This window comes from Hirundo rustica, chromosome 28, assembly GCF_015227805.2.
Source record: "Hirundo rustica isolate bHirRus1 chromosome 28, bHirRus1.pri.v3, whole genome shotgun sequence".
Lineage (NCBI taxonomy): Eukaryota > Metazoa > Chordata > Aves > Passeriformes > Hirundinidae > Hirundo > Hirundo rustica.
Genome location: NC_053477.1, coordinates 4,667,432 through 4,685,474, shown reverse-complemented (window position 1 = coordinate 4,685,474; position 18,043 = coordinate 4,667,432). Strand labels below are relative to the sequence as shown.

General features: G+C 59.1%; 2 protein-coding genes across 3 annotated transcripts; both read left to right on the top strand.

Moving 5' to 3' along the window:
- The first annotated feature begins 148 nt into the window (after positions 1–148).
- LOC120764077 (nucleoplasmin-like) lies at positions 149–2,131 on the top strand. 2 transcript variants are annotated; one of them, XM_040087818.2, is made up of 5 exons: positions 149–262; positions 461–543; positions 625–744; positions 829–922; positions 1,200–2,108. In XM_040087818.2, the coding sequence occupies exons 1-5, from the start codon at positions 199–201 to the stop codon at positions 1,283–1,285; spliced, it is 447 nt and encodes a 148-aa protein (XP_039943752.1). In that variant the 5' UTR covers positions 149–198; the 3' UTR covers positions 1,286–2,108. The 2 variants fall into 2 exon arrangements, with proteins under 2 accessions (XP_039943752.1, XP_039943753.1); XM_040087819.2 differs by lacking the exon at positions 829–922 and having other exon boundaries at positions 1,200–2,131.
- Positions 2,132–2,428: 297 nt separating this feature from the next.
- Positions 2,429–14,659, top strand: RAB11FIP1 (RAB11 family interacting protein 1). The gene is made up of 6 exons (XM_040087926.2): positions 2,429–2,751; positions 5,562–6,004; positions 6,159–6,951; positions 7,839–10,106; positions 11,113–11,218; positions 12,074–14,659. The coding sequence occupies exons 1-6, from the start codon at positions 2,429–2,431 to the stop codon at positions 12,290–12,292; spliced, it is 4,152 nt and encodes a 1,383-aa protein (XP_039943860.1). The 3' UTR covers positions 12,293–14,659.
- The last annotated feature ends 3,384 nt before the right edge of the window (positions 14,660–18,043 follow it).

The window sequence follows — 18,043 nt, the reverse complement described above, 5'->3', positions numbered from 1 at the left end:
AAGTGTGCCCAGGTGGGCTGTGGGTGCTGCTGGGGGGTGTGAGGGGGGGTGGGTGCTTTGATGCCGCCTCCACCCCCCACACCTGCGCTGTATTCCCAGCCTGCCCCTCCCGGGATCCCCCTTGCCTTTATTAGCGCTCGGTGCGAGGGCAGGGGCCCTGTGGGTGCTGTTGTCTCTGCTGTCAGGTTTTTTTGGAGGATGAACAGCTCCTTTTACCTCTCCCGGTCGCTGTCGGAGGAGCGGCCCGTGGCCGTGCTGTGGGGTACGGAGCTGGGAGCCCCGGGATGAGATGAGCTGGGGGGTGGTGGCTCTGCTCTGCGGGCAGCGGGGCTGGGTGTGATCCCCCTTTCCCATGGCACCCGGGAAAGCCCCCGCTCTGGTTTTGGGTGGGGGGAGCACCTTCCTTTTGCTTTTGGGAGGGGGCAGCCGGTGCGTGCACGGACCCTGCCGTGCCTGCCAGGCTGCCAGCTGGGCACGGGCGCCCGGAGCTGCGTGGTGAAGGAGGACGATGACCTCTTGGAGCACCTGGTGCTGCTGAGAACGGTGAGATCCGAGCCCTGCGCGGGGCCCCGCCGCAGCCCGGGCCGGCCGCTCCCTGCACGGGCTCTGTGCTCGGCCCCGCAGATCTGCCTGGGGGCCGACGCCAGGGACGAGCTGCACGTGGTGGCCGTGGATTCCAAAAACGCCTCCGGGGAGCGCAAGCCGGTGCCCATCGCGGCTCTGAGGAGCTCCCTGCTGCCCATGGTAAGCGCAGCCCTCTCCCAGCCTCTGCCCAGGGGAGGCAGCGTCACCTGGGGCCGGGGGTCTCTGAGCTCCGGCTCTTTGCAGATCAGCCTCAAAGGTCTGGAGCTCGTCCCTCCCGTCACCTTCGTGCTGCAGTGCGGCGCCGGGCCGGTCTATCTCAGCGGGCAGCGCGTCACCCGTGAGTGGCACCGAGCCGAGGGCTCCGGGGTCACTCGGGGATCCCCGGGGTTCCCCCGACAGCTCCTGCCCCGCCCCGGGGTGCGGCGGGGGCTGCTCGGGGGCATCAGCGCCCGTTTGCCGTGACGGGCTCACACGGTGGGCTGGGCCAGCTCCTGCCCTGCGGCCCCGGAGCAGCGCTCGCACTCCTGGGGTGGGCTGGGGTGGGGTTTGCAGGGGGGGCTTCACTCCTGCCCGCGGGTCGGGGCCTCCCCTGCTGCAGCCTCTCCTCTCCTCAGTGGAAGATGATGCCGTGCCTGAAGCCCACGAGGAAGAGCTCTCGGAGGAAGATGCGGCCGATGAGGATGATGATGGAGCTTCATAGGACGCGGCAGCTTGGAGAAGGCTTTGGCTCTGGCCTGGAGCTGGTGTGGTGCTGGGAGCACGCTGTGCTGGGAGCTGCCGGCGCCCCGTGCTGAAGGCGGCGGGTCCTCGCAGAAGGACACAAACTGCCCGGGCTTTCGGGGTCACCCCTTGTCCGCTCTCCACTTATGCCTCCCCCTGCTCGGGGCCGGTCCCCTCAGCTCCCCCGGGCACAGCTCGGCCTCTCCTGCCTTTTTGCACGGGCAAATTCCAATGAATAAATGCAGGAATGCCCTTTTGTGCATAAGTGACCGTTTATTTGATGCATGAGCACCCAGTTCATCAGGGGAGGGTTGAACAGTGCAGGCCTGAGTTTATTCCGAGGCTGGCCCTGAGCATCTCTCTGAGGTGGGCACCTCGCAGACACGGGGGTGAAGCAGGCAGGGCGTGTGGAAATTGGTCTAAAAACCCAATTAATGCAAACTGGGATCGTGGAGCTTTTGGGGGGCTGTTGGGATTTGTGGTGAAAGCGTGGCTGGGGCAGCTCAGCTGGGGGGTGCCCGGTCCAGCCCCTCGGCCTCACACCCCCCTGCACACACACTGGTACTGCACAGGCTCTACCCCACACCTGGACACGCACCTGCCTGCGCTCACAGGCACCTGTGCACCCTGAAATGCCCGCACATGGCCCTGCACCAAACCATGCACACCTGTGCTCATCTGTACCTACATCTGTGCACACCTGAACTCACCTGTACCTACACATGTATTAATCTGTACCTACCCCTGTGCACACCTGTACATACTCACCTCTGCACACCTGTGTACACACACCTGCCCACACTGGTGCTCACCTGTGCATACCTGTGCACACCTGTACTCACCTGTACATACCTGTACTCACCTGTACATACATACACTCACCTGTGCACACCTGTACTCACCTGTACATACCTACACTCACCTGTACTCACCTGTACATACCAACACTCACCTGTGCACACCTGTACGCCCAGGCCCCGCCCCTGGCAGGCCCCGCCCTGTGCTCTCTCTCGCGAGAGGGGCGGAGCAGGGCGGGGAGCGCCGGCCGCCGCCGTTCCCGTCCCGTTCCCATTCCCGTCCCGTCCCGTTCCCGTCCCGTTCCCGTCCCAGCCCCGCCGGTGCCATGGCGGCCGCGGGCTGGGCTCCCACCCACGTGCGGGTGACGGTGCTGCGGGCGCGGGGGCTGCGCTCCAAGGCGGCGGCGGGCGGCAGCGACGCGTACGCGGTGATGGCGCTGGGCCGCGACAAGTTCCGCACGTCGGTGGCCGAGCGGTGCCGGGGGGAGCCGCTGTGGCGGGAGGAGGCCACGTTCGAGCTGCCGGCGCGGCCCGCGGCGCTGCGCCTGACGGTGCTGCACCGAGCCCTGGCCGGAGCCGACAAGTTCCTGGGCCGCGCCGAGGTGGAGCTGGCGGCGCTGAGGGACGGCGGCGGCCCGCGGCACACCAGGTGCGACCGGGGCTCTGTGCCCCGCGGGGATCCGGGGACCCTCGGCGACAGCGGTGCCGTGTCCCGCGGGAGCCGCGGGGAGGGATGGAGCGGGTCCTGCGGAGGCTGGCGAGGAGGTTCGGGGGGTTCTCTCAGCCCCAAGGGGTCCCGGGAGAGGTTTGGAGGGGAGCTGCGCGCCCCACGGAGGTCGGGGAGAGTGATGAGGGGTTTTCTGCGCCCCACGGGGGCTGGGGAGGAAGTTGAGGGGGGCCCCTGTGCTCCCCAGGGGGTGAAGGGCTGTGAGGAGCCCCGGCTCCCCAGGGGATGTCCCCGTTCCTGATGGAAACCTCTGTGCGCCTCAGGCAGGTGTGGATCCGGTGGGACACCTCTGTGCCCCCGTGGGAATCTGTGTGTCCCGCAGCTCGGGGGTCTCCCTGTGCCCCGGAGGAGCGGGGGGCTCTTGTTCCCCACAGGGACCCCGATAAGTGCCCGTGGGGCTCACCCCGGAGCCTCCTGCCCCTCCTGCACCCCTCCTGCCGGGGAGTGCCTTCCCCTGGAGGCGGCTGCGGGCCCCGAGAAAGCTTTTCCAGCCAGTCCTGCCTGGCCCTTGGCTTTGGTTTTCAAACATTTCCCCGTGAATGCTGACACTGTACAGAGGAAACAGCCAGCCTGACCCCCGAAAGCTGATGTCCTGGGAATGCTGCCTCCTTCCAGCAGGGAAGGAGCCCGGGCTCCGGCAGCCGTTCATTTCTTTTTCCTAATAAACACCTAACGCGTGTCAGGGTGGATAATTCCATGTTCCAGGGATCGCTCTCAGCCCCGTTCTGTGTCACCCCAGCTCCAGCTCTGTGTCACCCTCGCTGCTTTGAACACAAACACGGGACGGTGAAACCCAGGGGTGGTTCCCGGGAGGGAATTTCGGGAGTCAGCAGCCTTGTAATGTGCTGGTGACTCACCTTCCTCCCTGGCTCACCTGAGCACCGCGACAGAGCCGTCCCGCTTGTCGAGGCGTAATTAGGCCGTGGGTTCATTAGGGCTGTGTCAGACACTGCCGTGTTTACACTGCGGAGCCCCTTGGTCAGCAGAGCTCAGGGCCGGCGCCTCGGGCTCCCGGGCGCGTTCCTTTGTGTCTGGGCAAAGGAAAACTGAGTGGGGAGAAAAAAAGAAAATACAGCTTCGGTACTCCCGGGGAAATTGCTCATGTTTTCAGTTGTTTCCAGCCCTCGGTTTCCTGTCTGAAGCGCGTTTTGTTCTTGCTGCCATGGTGATGTGTAGCCATAAAGGACTCGTTTTATTGGGGAAATGGACGCATGTTGACTGATAGGTGCTCGTTAACACAGTAAATGCCATTAATGAGATTTTTCGTGGTTTGGGGGTTGTCAGTCCATGATTTCCTTCCAGCCGCTCCCGGGGGTGCCGTTTTCAGCCGGGGCTGAGCTGCCTTTGCTGAAAGCGGTGTTTGCCTGTGCCCCCCGGGACACACGGGATCCGTCAGGACGCTCCCAGAAATCACGGGTTTGGAACAAAAGTGCCCGGTGCTGGCTCGTGTTAAAGGCAAAGGGGTTGTGATTCCCAGGCTGCCGCAGCTCCAGGGACTGGGCAAAGCCTCCGGATGAAATCCCTGTCCTGAGTGTCTGCTAACCCCGGGCTGGAGCATCTGACTGTAGCTCAGCTGTTCTTTCAGAATCCCAGAATGGACCTTAAAGCCCATCTTGTTCCACCCTCTGCCCTGGGCACGGACAACGTCCACTAGACCACTGCTCCATACCTGGCCTTGAACACTTTGAGGGACAGGACAGGACAGACACAGCTTCTTCAGGATCAGGGCCTCTCCACCCTCCGAGGGAAGAATTTCTTCCTCATTTCCCTCTGAAGAGTCTGTAGCAGATTCCTGAATCCATCTCCTTCGGTTATACCCATTAGTTTTGAATTTTCTCTGGAGCAAATCACCTTTTTTGTTGCTTCCAGTATACCTGTGGAGGTTGAAGTGCAAATTTGATGGCAGGGCACATTTGCATGCTCTGTTTGCTTCCTTTATTTTCCCATTCCACCTGGTGAGGAGGAAGAAACAAAGCAGAGAAACAAAGCAGTTTCCAGGCAGCCTTTCCTATGGGTTCTGTGGCGTTGGGAATTCTGCGATTCCGTCAACAGACAAAACCACCCTGGTGTGCAGTGCTGATAATTCTCTTTGCTGGCTCAAATGTGGTTTGAGTGTCACTGAGGGGTGGTTGAGGGTGCTGGGACTGTGGTTTGGGATGCCCTGGGCACTCCCCACAGAGCTGGGTTTGGGGAGGGCGAAGGCCCCGTGTGAGCAAAGCCCTTGCTGGTGCCAGTCATGAGCCTGGGGGGGTGAGTGGAAATCCCCCGAGGTCTGTGAGGCTGGCTTGGCTCTCTGCTGTTGATTAGGGGTTCCTTGGCTTAAGAGGCATTAAGGAGCTGGAATGAAAGGTATGAGGGCGTGGGACGCGTGTGCAGCTCTGAGGCTGCTGCTCTGATCCACTTCAAAGCCCTGGCTCCTGGAGTGTCAGGAGGAGAGATGAAAGGGCAGGGCCGAGTGGCTGAGCTGAAACACAGGAATTCCATGTTGTGTTTCTGTTTTTCCCCTTTTTTTTTTTAACCCTTCCTGATCTGGGTTTTAAACCAAATCTTACTAATAACTTTCCGTGTACGATAAGGAATGTTTTCCTTGGCACCTGGGGCTGTGACCGTGACGTCACCATAAGATTAAAGGCTTTCTTTTCCTACACTCTGGGCTGATTTGATTTTTCAACCGTAAGCACCCTCTGTGTTCTCAATTACTGGCGGTTAAAGAAACCCCCGTGTTGCTGCAGGTGGTACAAACTTCACTCCAAACCAGGGAAGAAGGAAAAAGAGAGAGGGGAGATCGAGGTGGATATCCAGTTCATGAGGAGCAACATGACAGCCAGCATGTTTGATCTGTCCATGAAGGACAAGCCCCGCTCCCCCTTTGGGAAGCTCAAAGACAAGCTCAAGGGCAAGAGGAGCAGCGGCCTCTCGGACACGGCGTCGGCCATCGTCCCCAGCACGTCCCACTCCCCTGCTGACAGCGAGGACGAGGCGGTCGAGAAGGAGAAGAAGAAATCCAAGTTCAAAGCGCTGTTCTCCAAGCCTGGCCTGCAGAAGACGTCCCTGTCCCAGTCCATGTCAGTGCTGCCCACCCAGCAGCCCCTCACCCAGAGGGTTCGGCTGCGGCCCAGCGACTTCCAGGCGCAGTGGGATGAGGAGGAGTCCCAGCCCTCTCCTGCCTCAGAACGTGAGTACGGGCACAAAACCTTCCTCCAGCACAGCACTGGTTAAATTCTTCTTTCTGAACAAGTCCATAGAAAGTCCCTGCTGGCACTGAGGCTGTCAGGGAAAAGGTTGTTCTTGCATCTTGAATTTCTCCCTGTTTTGTTTTTTTTTTCCAGGATCCTTTGAAAATGCGCTGGAGGAGAAGCCAGCTCCTTCTCCTCTGTTTAAATCCCGTAAACCAGCCTTTTTGGACAGTAGGCAGCTAACCCAAGGCACCACTAACCACACCAAAAAAGATGGGCTCTCTTTGTTCAGTGGCCTTAAATCCAAAAGCGATCCCGTGTCCAAGTCCAGTCTGTGCATCAATGGCACTCACGTTTATATGGAAGAGACCACGACGAAGGACAAGACTCCAGCCTCCTCCCCCTCTCCTCACAACCTCAGGAGGAAGCAGCACTTTGCTTCAGAGGAGAACCTGTCCTCCAGGCCCACTAAATCACCTGAGGAGATGGGCAGAACCTCTCCTGCTCAGGCTTTCTCTGGGTCCACGTCCTTGGAGACCTTCAAATCCATGACTTTGCCGTCATACAAACTGCTCAGCAGCGAGGAGAACCTGGACACCAGCGTTCCGCCAAGCGTCGAGGCTGTTAGAGAGAGCAAAAAACCAGACCACAAAAAGTCTGCCTTGCTCTCCCTGGTCACTGGGAAGAAGGAGACGGTGAAGACCAGCGATGCTGAGATTATTCCTGACAGGACCCTGCAGAGTGAAGAAGACACAATTCCAGAAGAGAAGAGTGAAGAGGAGGCCAAGTGCCCCGAAGTCCCAGCAGATCTGGGCGGAGGGAGCCCGTCAGGAGACGCTCCCCGTGTGGAGGAGGCCGCCACAAACCCGCAGCTGCTCAGCCCTCGTGAGGAGGAGCGGAAACCCGAGAAAGCTGCGCCAGCCAAGACCAGAGCTGTGAAACCCAGGTGAGTGCTGGCTGCTGGCAGAGGTGGGATGGGCAGTGCTGGTGGCAGGGGCTGTGTCCTGCCACGCCTGGGCTCTGCTCTGCGGGCACCTGCGGGTTTGACGCTGGCGTTGGGCGCTTTGATAGCAAATAAAAACTCCCAAGTTCTTCCTCAGTGTGAAAGGAAGATGGATTAGGGATGTGTGGCTGAAACTGTGGTTCTCTAGCGCAGGCACCTGTGCAGGTACTGAAGGGGTGATTTTTCTCGCTGATCTCTTGCACAAACTAACTGTGTCTGAGCTGTGTGGCCGCAGCTTCCCCAGGGTCTGAAATGCCCGTTCTAACGTCTCTGCTTTCCTCTTCCCTACTTGGCTGTGCTCTTCCAAAGGGGAGCCTGGGAGCCCTTCTGCTTTTGGCATCGCTCACAGCAGCACAGAGGGATTTTGTGTGGACTTGTACACGAGGCTTTTTCGGAAATTCTGCTCCTTTATCCTTCATACATGTATATATATAAATTGTGTTTGGGGTTTATACATATATATACAGGTGTGCCCTACTAATAAGGCTGTGTTTTGTGTGTGTCCCTAACTCCTCATTTTCATTGCTTCTCAGGTTTAAGTTTCTTGCCTGTGCAGTGTTTACATGCTAATAAACCTGCTTGGGGTGCAAAGAGACGGTGCTTGAAGCAGCAAAAACAAGCTCTGCAGCAGAAAGTTCTGACATAAGCCCAGTGCTCGGTATAGGTGCAGCTAAGGGTATAAAGTCTCACAGACAAGGGGACCTCTCTCTGAGGTCTCTTTAAAGCATAGCTCAACTCCAGAGCTGATGGAGGCTGGTGCTAAAGCTTGTCTGTTCCTGCCTCGTGTTGCATCCGCAAGTGACATGCGAGTTTTTTGTCCCTTTTTGCAGACTGGGCCTGTCTCCAGAGGAGGAACCCAAAGCCACGCTTCCTACTCTTGCACCTGTCCCCCTCCCTGCTTTTCTCTCTGTTCACCGTATCAGCAGTGCAAATAATCCTTTTATATCTGAAGGGGGGCAGGCAGGCCGAGTGCCAGACTCTGAAAACATCACTAGTTCTCCTGCCTCTCTCACTTCTCCTGCTTTTGCTGCAGAGCTTCGGAGTGACAAGAACCCCTTTACTCCTGAGTGGGACAGGGCGTCCAGAGCCCTGGATCCCCAGAGCATCGCCCGTTCCCCTTCGTCCCATCATCCTGCAGCCCCCGTTCCCAAAGCTCCTCTTCCTGGGCAGGTCCCTGCTAGGGGCAATAATCCTTTTGCTGCTGACTGGGGGCAGGGTCCCGAGGGCTCTGGCACGGAGGCTTCCAGGGGTCCCTCTGGCCCACACACACCTTCTGTCCCCTCTGACTGTCACTTCAATGACAACAATCCCTTCGTGTCCAGGCGTGGGGCACAGGCGGTGCCGGGTTCCCAGGCTGTCGCTGGTCCTTCCCCTTCCTGCCTTCCCGGTGGTGAGGACTGTTCCTCTGCAGGGCGCCCTGCTCGTGGTGCTTCAGGGGGCTCTGCGGATGTGCCTTTGGCCAGGGATGTCACAGCTGTGCCAGACCCTCTCGGCACCGTGTCTGACCCCCCTTGTGCCCCCCCTGGGCTGGCTCCAGAGCCGCACTGCGATTCTGCCCAGCTCCAGCCCGAGGATTCTCTGGGAAGCAGCAAGCCAGGCAGTGGGGAATCTGTGTCCTTTGTCCTTGGGGGATGGCAGGGTGTGCCATCAGGTGATGCGGGTTTGGGTGGACAGGAAGGTGGAAAGCAGCAGCAGGATTCCAGTGGAAGGTTCTGGATGGCTTCAGGGGCATCAGGAGAGTCAGCAGGGTCTGGGGGTGAGCTGGGAGCAGGGGGTGCCCCATTGACAGAGCTCTCTGGGGACAGCACACATCCCACCTGGAACAGTGATGGAGCAGCTCTGGAGGCCACTGGTGTCAACACTGAGCCCTGCAGGAGGGGTGACAAAGGTTTTGTGTCTGTCTCCGAGCCCAGGGACAGCCTCGTGCCCGAGGCTGAGCAGGCACCATCCCCTGAGGGCGAGCTCAGGGAGGAGCGGGAGAGCAGTGGTGGAAAGCAGTGGGCAGAATGTGTGCCCACGCTGGAGCCCCGGGCACCTCCACCCGCTGGAAAAGAGCCACTTTCTCAAGTCCAACCAGCCCCGAGAGCCTGCAGGGTGTCCCCTCAGGAAGGGGATCCAGGGAGGGCTGGCAGTGACATCCTTGTGCCCCCAAAGCCGGCCCCACGACTGGCTGCAGCGCTGAGGAAACCCCCACCCACTTCCCCGGCTGAGCTAAGGGGTGATGGTGTCAAATCCACCCCAAGGCTCTCGTTCCTGGAGGCTGAAGCCTCGGCTGCTCGTGGGTGCCTCCCTCAAGGTGCCTCCTTGCAGAGCGTCCCTGTTCCAGTGGCACGCAGAGGCGACAGCAGTGCCAGGCCCTTAGAAAAGGGAGGTGATGATGATTTATCTGTCGGTCTGACAAATGTCAAATCTGCCGTTCCTGGGGACCGGGGCTCGGCACTGGCTGGGCTTCCAGTGATCCCGGAGGGAGGCTCCGATGACGAGCTGCTGGGGGACTGCCAGGAGAGCTCTGGGCTCACTGCAGGTGACAGAGGTGTTTTAGGGAATGGAGAGCAGCCCCGAGGTTTGGCAGCTGTGCATGGAGAGCCAGGAGAGCTCTCTGATGGCTCTGCTGCAGCCCCGGTGATCCCGGCTGCTCCGGGAGGAGGAGGAGGAGGAGGAGCTGTTCCTGGTGCTGGTACACCGGGGGGTTTGGCTGTGCTGCCTGCTGCAGTGGGTGCTCCCAGGGTCTGTGTCCAGGGAGCAGACTCAGGCTTAGGTGTGACGTCTCCTTCCAGGGAGTGTGACAATCACTTTGAGAAACAAGAGCTGGAAAGGAGCGTGGGTGTTGAGGAGCGTGCAGAGTGTGACTTCTCTGAGCCTTCTGCTTTCTCTTCCTCCCTGTCAAGTCCTTGCCAGCCCTACTCTTCCTCTCACTCCCTTCTCTCTGACACCCCAAGTCGTAGAGCAGAGTCTCCGAAAAAGCCAACAGCCGAGGGCTTCGCAGATAAAGCGGGAAATTCGGGCAAGAAGAAACTCCTCCAGGCACGGGTTTCACCCTCTGAAACGTTCCCTAACCAAACCCCACGGGGTGGTGAAACCGTGTCTCCCAAGCACAGGTGAGACCATGGGGGATCACAGCAGGTACCTCCGTGCAGGAGTGAGCTTTGCTTTGCTCTCCAGGTGCAGATCTGTCCCTCCAGCTGCTGGATCTGACCAGGACCAGACAGCCCTGGCTTCCTCTGGGGCCTGGATTTGCCAGGGCTTGGGTGCTGTCACCCAGTGCGGGGTTGCTGCTGGCTCCAGGAGAGTCCGAGCAGCTCCTCAGGGTGCCCAGGGGAGCAGCTGCTCTTAAGGGAGCTGTTAGGGAAAGTGCAGGTGGAATGTGAAACTGCCTTTGTGTTTTCTGACTGAGCTGTTGGTCAGACATGGGAGAATGGTCACCCTGATAAATGAGGATGCTCCATTTCCCGGCTGAATTGGGCTCCTCAGGATCACCACTGACCTGTCAGCCCTGGAGGCTTCACCTGCAGATCCCTGCTGGTGTCTAGGACACCTCTGGGCCAGCGTTTGCTGAAACAGAAGGAAAATTTTCTTCCTGTGTTAAAATTGGTGTTGTAAGTCCTGCTCAGGTAAATAATGACAGCACTTCCTCAGAGCTTGTGGTGTCAGTTCAGGTTGGACAAGGCCTAACACGTGTCTCAGGACAGCAGAAGTTTTTGATAGGTTGTGAGATCACAAGTTTGTTCTGATTAGGAAAGTCAGGCTGAAATACCAGTTCCTGAGGGGTCAGCGTAGCTGCCCTGTGTTCTGTCTCCTCGTGCAGCCTGACCTGGCTTTTCTTCCATGACACACACAGGATGTATTTCCCTTCCTGCTGCTGCTTTATCTCCAATCCCACAGGTCAATAAAGATAGTAGAGAACTGGAAAATACTTACGAAGCCCCTGTGGCTTAGAAATACCTTGTCTTCCTGAAGCTGAATCTCTTTTCTCTCAGGAGACAGGGCAGGGAGGGAATCATCCCCAGTCTTGCTGTATTTGTTCTTAGTCTAGACCAGGATCTGTGTCATGCTGCTGTTACATGTTCTGCCTAAACAACAGGAGCCTCTTTTTCCTTGTTGCAGACTCCATCCTGTGAAGCCGATGAATGCCGTGGCAAACAAGCCTCAGAGCAAGAACCTGAATGTCATCAGCACCATGAATGAAAAGCTGCTGGAAATGAGCGTGAAGGTATGGAGGGAAGCGGCGCTTTCACTGCCTGAGCTTTGATTTAATTGAAGAGTTTGTGTATTCCGGGTAGATGGGACTTGAATTTCCTTTTGGCCAGACCCAGGCATGGGAAAAGTCCTTAAATGCTCATTTTCTTGCAGACTGATCTGTGATAGAGCTGGGGCTCGTGCTTTGTGGAGCTTCTCAGGCACGGCCACGTCCTCGGGGCACAGTCGTGGGATTGAGGAGCTCTCAGCATAATCCTGGCCTCAAAAGAGACCTCCAGGCTCGAGGCACAGCTTCCCTGCCACGTTGATCCAAAAGGCTGGGAGCATGCCTGGGTCAGCAGGGAAAGTCACGGCTCCTCTAACTGTCTGCCAGGGTTTTTTTGGGAAATGGAGAAGTTAGAACTGAAGTAACGGCAGTGCCTCCTTCTGGTGTGAGGGGACAGGATGTGAGTTGAGTGACTCAGGCTCACACGCTGCTGTTCCAAGGGAGCTGAGAGCTTGCAATGGGTGTTGTGGTTCCACCTAAATGGTGCGTGCTGCCCCACAGGAGCCTGTTGTGCTCACGCTCCCTGCCTGGGCAGCGTTCTGGGGGCTGGAGGATCGCCAGAAGCTGCCCAGTACCTCTCATGCTGCTCACGGGTTAAAAGCAGACTTTTCAAAGAAATAGGAAGAAACAGCAAAGGCCTGGGTGGGTGTTTCTTGCTGCTTGACCTGAATTTGGCTTTACCAGTCTGCATTTAAGCAGCTGGTTTGAGCTCTAGCGGGTTTGTTTAAGCAGCAGCTGTCACCGTGCTGGTCTGTGTGCTGAGTGCTGGTTTGGAATGTCCTGTGTCTGCTCTGACCCTGCCTTCCCTCCCTCCCTCCCAAGAAATACGATCCCTCAGACCCTGCCTACGCCTATGCGCAGCTGACACACGATGAGCTGATCCAGCTGGTGCTCAAACAGAAGGACACCATTACCAGGAAGGACCTCCAGGTGCGGGAGCTCGAGGACTACATCGACAACCTGCTCGTCAGGGTCATGGAAGAAACCCCAAACATCCTCCGTGTGTCCATGTCCGGGAACAAAAAAGCTGGGAAGATGTGAAGGGTGTCGGGGCTGAGTTCCCCCGAGGAGGGTGAGGAGCTGGTGTGGAGCAGGTGCTGCTGCCTCTGCTGCTCACTGAAAATGACCTTTTTCCTGTTTCTGCCTTGAGCAACTCTCGGATTGATTAATAGCTCCATCAGGTGTTGTAATGAAGTCACCTTATCATATTTATTTGTTGTTTCCTTCCCATTATTTGGGAAGAACAGGCATTAATCCAAAGGCTGGTTGTGATGGAGGGTTTTTGATGTGTTTTGCTTCCCAGCAAGGCGCTGATGATCCTTTAGGAAGATTTTTTTAAAAATGGGTTTTATTTTGTAGCAGCTTTGATAGATCAGTTACTTTTCTTTCCACCTCTGAGGCTGTAGTGCAATATAAATCCTTGTACAGTAGAGCTTGAGGATTTGATTGTTTTTAAAATAATAATTCACTACACTGGAGAAGTCCAAAGATGTCCCAGCTTCAGACCTGGGCTGTAATTTAAAAGTTGACCGTAAGCTGGCCAAATCTCAGTTCATCTCATCAAGTGGACATTCCCAGAACTCCTTCAGGGCAAAGTGTGCAGGTTTTTTGGAGTAGGCGACATTGAGGTTCATGGTACGTTTCTGCCATAGGAATGGCATCAATGAATTTGGGCCAAAGGTACATTTTTAATCAGAATTTGTTCTCTTAGTGTCTTAAAATTCCTGCTCTGGAGGATGTTGGAAGGGGGCAGAGGCTGCCCTGGCTGTGCCCTGTGCTCTGGAGCAGGGCTGGCTCTCACAGCTTGTGCCCTGTGGGAGTTCTGTGGCCGTTTTCCTTTTACACTGCGTTCAGGAAACACAAATACTGTGGATTTTGGAGCTGGGGCTCACCTGGAACGCCCTTGCAAGGTGACCCAGTCTTGCAGGGCTTTTTTCTGTCATTCCAAGGAGGGCAGGGAGCGCTGGGGCTCCCCCTGCTCGGGTTCCTTGTGTAGCTGGGGGTTTGCTGGACACTCAGAACTTCCTGGGTGTCTCCGTGGGTTCGGGGGTGTTCTCCCTGTCCCAGACAGCGGGAGCAGCCACCACAGCTTCCCCTCTGGAAACTACACAGGGCTTTTCTTTGGTGAGCCCCTGTCAGAGATCAAAAGAATCAGAAGCCTTTTTGCACCTCTGGGATTTACCAGGGTAGGGAGAGTCCGTAAAAGGCGTAGAGGGAAGCTGGAAAACCAAGAGAGCAGGAAGCAAAGGACCAAAGCTTCATGAGGACCAAAGCTTAAAGCCTTCCAGCCTTGATCCTATGGAAATAAACACTCCTACCTTTGGAAACTGTTGGATTATTGGGTCACCCCTGGCTCAGGGGTGAGTTTCTAACTCAGTTTTTCTACAGCAAAGCACTTTATGGAGGGACTGGAGCAGCTGCATGGACTCTCACCCTGTGAGCAGTCTGCTTGCAATTGTCACAAACCACTGGAAAATACTGGAGATCCCAAATACTGTATTTGTGTAGCGAGGAGCATTTTAATATATTTGCATGGAGATGTAAACATGCATCAAAAATCAGAAAAAAAACCTGTTAATGAGATTTTTATTCATGTTTGTTCCCGCTACCAAAGTCTGGAGCTTTACCGACAGAGCTGTCCCTCATGGGCAGCCTGACCTCAGACAAGCCTTAGGAGCTGACAGTCGTGCTAGACTTTTGAGGTACTTTAATCTCATTTTAGTGTTATTTGAGCAGCAAGGGCGTTCTCTCTTTTCTCCTGTGCCCTCTGCTCTGAGTGAAGGGTCCGAAACGCAGGCGGCCGTGCTGCTGCTGGTGGTGGTTTAATTCTGAGTGGTGCCGCTTGGCCTTGCTGCAACCTCTGCTGCCTCTTGTGCCTTCTCGAGTGAGGAAGATGAAGGATTGATTTGTTTCCTCCTCGTGCCTCCGTGGATCTCTGGATCCTGTACCTCACTGATAAACTTCTCTTTTAGACTTTTTCTCTGCACAGAACCAAAGCAATAATAATAAGTGCTCTTAGCAGAGATGAAGCCTTAAACCCTTTTTATACCAGTTCCAGCCGTGGCTGTCGGGTGGATCCCGAGCTGTGCCAGGCTCTTGCCCCGGGGCTGCTGCAGCTGTGGAGCCTCTCCCTGAGCAGACCCAAGGCTGGGGGGCACAGGGGGGTCCCAGTCCTCGACATTCCAAAAGCATCACCCGACCCTCGTACCTCGTTTTTATTGGCAGCACTCATTAAAGCCTTCCTTGGTGTGAGGGGACTGGCATTTTACATCCCCAAGGGCCTTAAGAATCAAATGCATTGTTTTATTACTGAAGGATCCGAATGCACGTTCCCTGTTTGTACTCTCTGCTTTTAGCCCAGGTACTGTTTGTTTTTAAACACCTTTTGGTTTTATGGAACACTAAAATAAAAACAACCTTAAACCCAGTGCTCTGATGGCCGTGTCTTTATTCTCAAAGAGCAGTTTCAAAAGGGCCTTGTCCCCTCCTTGTGTCCGGCTCCGCTCATCCTCCAGGCATTTTGGGGCTGGTTTCACCCCTGCAGGGATCCATGCGGAACCTCCTGGTAAACACCAGGCGGGTGTGGAAACCTGACGGACGGGCTGGGCGGCATCTGCAGCGCCGCGAGTTTCTGTACAGCACCAGCAGCGACCCCGGCGCTGCTCCCTGGTGGCAGCGCTGGCCTCGGACTGCGGCGGTGATGGAGGAGGAGGAGGCCATCAGCCTCCAGCCCGCCTTGGCCGCCCAGCCCTGAGCGCGGTTATCGCTGGGCCCCGGCGTGATTTGCGGTTCCCCGCCGAGGAGGAGGCGTTGTCCCCTCGGTCCCGCTCCCTCCGCCGGTCCCGGGGCCGCCGCCGCCGCCTGTCCCCGGGCATCCCCGGCGGAACGCAGCGCGCACGGGCGGGCGTCGGGACGGACCGCGGCCGGGGCCGCTATTGGTGAGATGGGCTGGGCAGAGCCGAGCCGCTATTGGTCAGCTGGGCAGAGCAGAGCCGTGCCGCTATTGGTGAGCTGGGCAGAGCCGGGCAGAGCCGCTATTGGTGAGCTGGGCAGAGCCGAGCCGTGCCGCTATTGGTGAGCCGGGCTGGGCAGAGCCGAGCCGCTATTGGTGAGCTGGGCAGTGCCGAGCCGAGCCGCTATTGGTGAGTTGGGCAGAGCAGAGCCGAGCCGCTATTGGTGAGCTGGGCAGAGCCGGGCAGAGCCGTGCCGCTATTGGTGAGCTGGGCAGAGCAGAGCCGAGCCGCTATCGGTGAGCTGGGCAGAGCAGAGCCGAGCCGCTATTGGTGAGATGGGCCGGGCTGGGCAGAGCCGCTATTGGTGAGCTGGGCTGGGCAGAGCCGAGCCGCTATTGGTGAGCTGGGCAGAGCCGAGCCGAGCCGCTATTGGTGAGCTGGGCAGAGCAGAGCCGAGCCGCTATCGGTGAGCTGGGCAGAGCCGGGCAGAGCCGCTATTGGTGAGCTGGGCAGAGCCGAGCCGTGCCGCTGTTGGTGAGCTGGGCAGAGCCGAGCCGTGCCGCTATTGGTGAGCTGGGCAGAGCCGAGCAGAGCAGAGCCGAGCCGAGCCGAGCCGCTATTGGTGAGCTGGGCAGAGCCGAGCCGTGCCGCTATTGGTGAGCTGGGCCGGGCAGAGCCGAGCCGCTATTGGTGAGCTGGGCCGGGCAGAACCGTGCCGCTATTGGTGAGCTGGGCCGGGCAGAGCCGAGCCGCTATTGGTGAGCTGGGCCGGGCAGAACCGTGCCGCTATTGGTGAGCTGGGCAGAGCCGGGCAGAGCCGGGCAGAGCCGGGCAGAGCCGGGCAGAGCCGGGCAGAGCCGGGCAGAGCCGGGCAGAGCCGCTATTGGTGAGCTGGGCAGAGCAGAGCCGAGCCGCTATTGGTGAGCTGGGCAGAGCCGGGCAGAGCCGCTATTGGTGAGCTGGGCAGAGCAGAGCCGAGCCGCTATTGGTGAGCTGGGCACAGCCGGGCACAGCCGGGCACAGCCGAGCCGAGCCGCTATTGGTGAGCTGGGCCGGGCAGAACCGTGCCGCTATTGGTGAGCTGGGCCGGGCAGAACCGTGCCGCTATTGGTGAGCTGGGCCGGGCAGAGCCGAGCCGCTATTGGTCAGCTGGGCAGAGCAGAGCCGTGCCGCTATTGGTGAGCTGGGCCGGGCAGAGCCGAGCCGCTATTGGTGAGCTGGGCCGGGCAGAACCGTGCCGCTATTGGTGAGCTGGGCCGGGCAGAACCGTGCCGCTATTGGTGAGCTGGGCCGGGCAGAGCCGAGCCGCTATTGGTGAGCTGGGCCGGGCAGAACCGTGCCGCTATTGGTGAGCTGGGCCGGGCAGAGCCGTGCCGCTATTGGTGAGCTGGGCCGGGCAGAGCCGTGCCGCTATTGGTGAGCTGGGCAGAGCCGGGCAGAGCCGGGCAGAGCCGGGCAGAGCCGGGCAGAGCCGCTATTGGTGAGCCGGGCCGGGCAGAGCCGTGCCGCTATTGGTGAGCCGGGCCGGGCAGAGCCGAGCCGCTATCGGTGAGCCGGGCAGAGCCGGGCAGAGCCGGGCAGAGCCGGGCAGAGCCGCTATTGGTGAGCTGGGCAGAGCCGGGCAGAGCCGCTATTGGTGAGCTGGGCAGAGCAGAGCCGAGCCGCTATTGGTGAGCTGGGCAGAGCCGGGCAGAGCCGCTATTGGTGAGCTGGGCAGAGCAGAGCCGAGCCGCTATTGGTGAGCTGGGCAGAGCCGGGCAGAGCCGGGCAGAGCCGGGCAGAGCCGGGCAGAGCCGGGCAGAGCCGGGCAGAGCCGTGCCGCTATTGGTGAGCTGGGCCGGGCAGAGCCGAGCCGCTATTGGTGAGCTGGGCCGGGCAGAACCGTGCCGCTATTGGTGAGCTGGGCCGGGCAGAGCCGAGCCGCTATTGGTCAGCTGGGCAGAGCAGAGCCGTGCCGCTATTGGTGAGCTGGGCCGTGCAGAGCCGAGCCGCTATTGGTGAGCTGGGCCGGGCAGAACCGTGCCGCTATTGGTGAGCTGGGCCGGGCAGAGCCGAGCCGCTATTGGTGAGCTGGGCCGGGCAGAACCGTGCCGCTATTGGTGAGCTGGGCCGGGCAGAGCCGTGCCGCTATTGGTGAGCTGGGCCGGGCAGAGCCGTGCCGCTATTGGTGAGCTGGGCAGAGCCGGGCAGAGCCGGGCAGAGCCGGGCAGAGCCGCTATTGGTGAGCCGGGCCGGGCAGAGCCGTGCCGCTATTGGTGAGCCGGGCCGGGCAGAGCCGAGCCGCTATTGGTGAGCCGGGCAGAGCCGGGCAGAGCCGGGCAGAGCCGGGCAGAGCCGGGCAGAGCCGCTATTGGTGAGCTGGGCAGAGCAGAGCCGAGCCGCTATTGGTGAGCTGGGCAGAGCCGGGCAGAGCCGCTATTGGTGAGCTGGGCAGAGCAGAGCCGAGCCGCTATTGGTGAGCTGGGCAGAGCCGGGCACAGCCGGGCACAGCCGAGCCGGGCCGCTATTGGTGAGCTGGGCCGGGCAGAACCGTGCCGCTATTGGTGAGCTGGGCCGGGCAGAACCGTGCCGCTATTGGTGAGCTGGGCCGGGCAGAGCCGAGCCGCTATTGGTCAGCTGGGCAGAGCAGAGCCGTGCCGCTATTGGTGAGCTGGGCCGGGCAGAGCCGAGCCGCTATTGGTGAGCTGGGCCGGGCAGAACCGTGCCGCTATTGGTGAGCTGGGCCGGGCAGAACCGTGCCGCTATTGGTGAGCTGGGCCGGGCAGAGCCGAGCCGCTATTGGTGAGCTGGGCCGGGCAGAACCGTGCCGCTATTGGTGAGCTGGGCCGGGCAGAGCCGT

Coding starts and splice junctions, on each gene's coding strand:
- LOC120764077 (XM_040087819.2), top strand. CDS start 199: ATGAACAGCTCCTTTTACCTCTCCCGGTCGCTGTCGGAGGAGCGGCCC. Junction 263..460: donor GCCCGTGGCCGTGCTGTGGG/GTACGGAGCTGG, acceptor CGTGCCTGCCAG/GCTGCCAGCTGGGCACGGGC. Junction 745..1,199: donor GGAGCTCCCTGCTGCCCATG/GTAAGCGCAGCC, acceptor TCCTCTCCTCAG/TGGAAGATGATGCCGTGCCT.
- RAB11FIP1 (XM_040087926.2), top strand. CDS start 2,429: ATGGCGGCCGCGGGCTGGGCTCCCACCCACGTGCGGGTGACGGTGCTG. Junction 2,752..5,561: donor GGCGGCCCGCGGCACACCAG/GTGCGACCGGGG, acceptor GTGTTGCTGCAG/GTGGTACAAACTTCACTCCA. Junction 6,005..6,158: donor GCCCTCTCCTGCCTCAGAAC/GTGAGTACGGGC, acceptor TTTTTTTTCCAG/GATCCTTTGAAAATGCGCTG.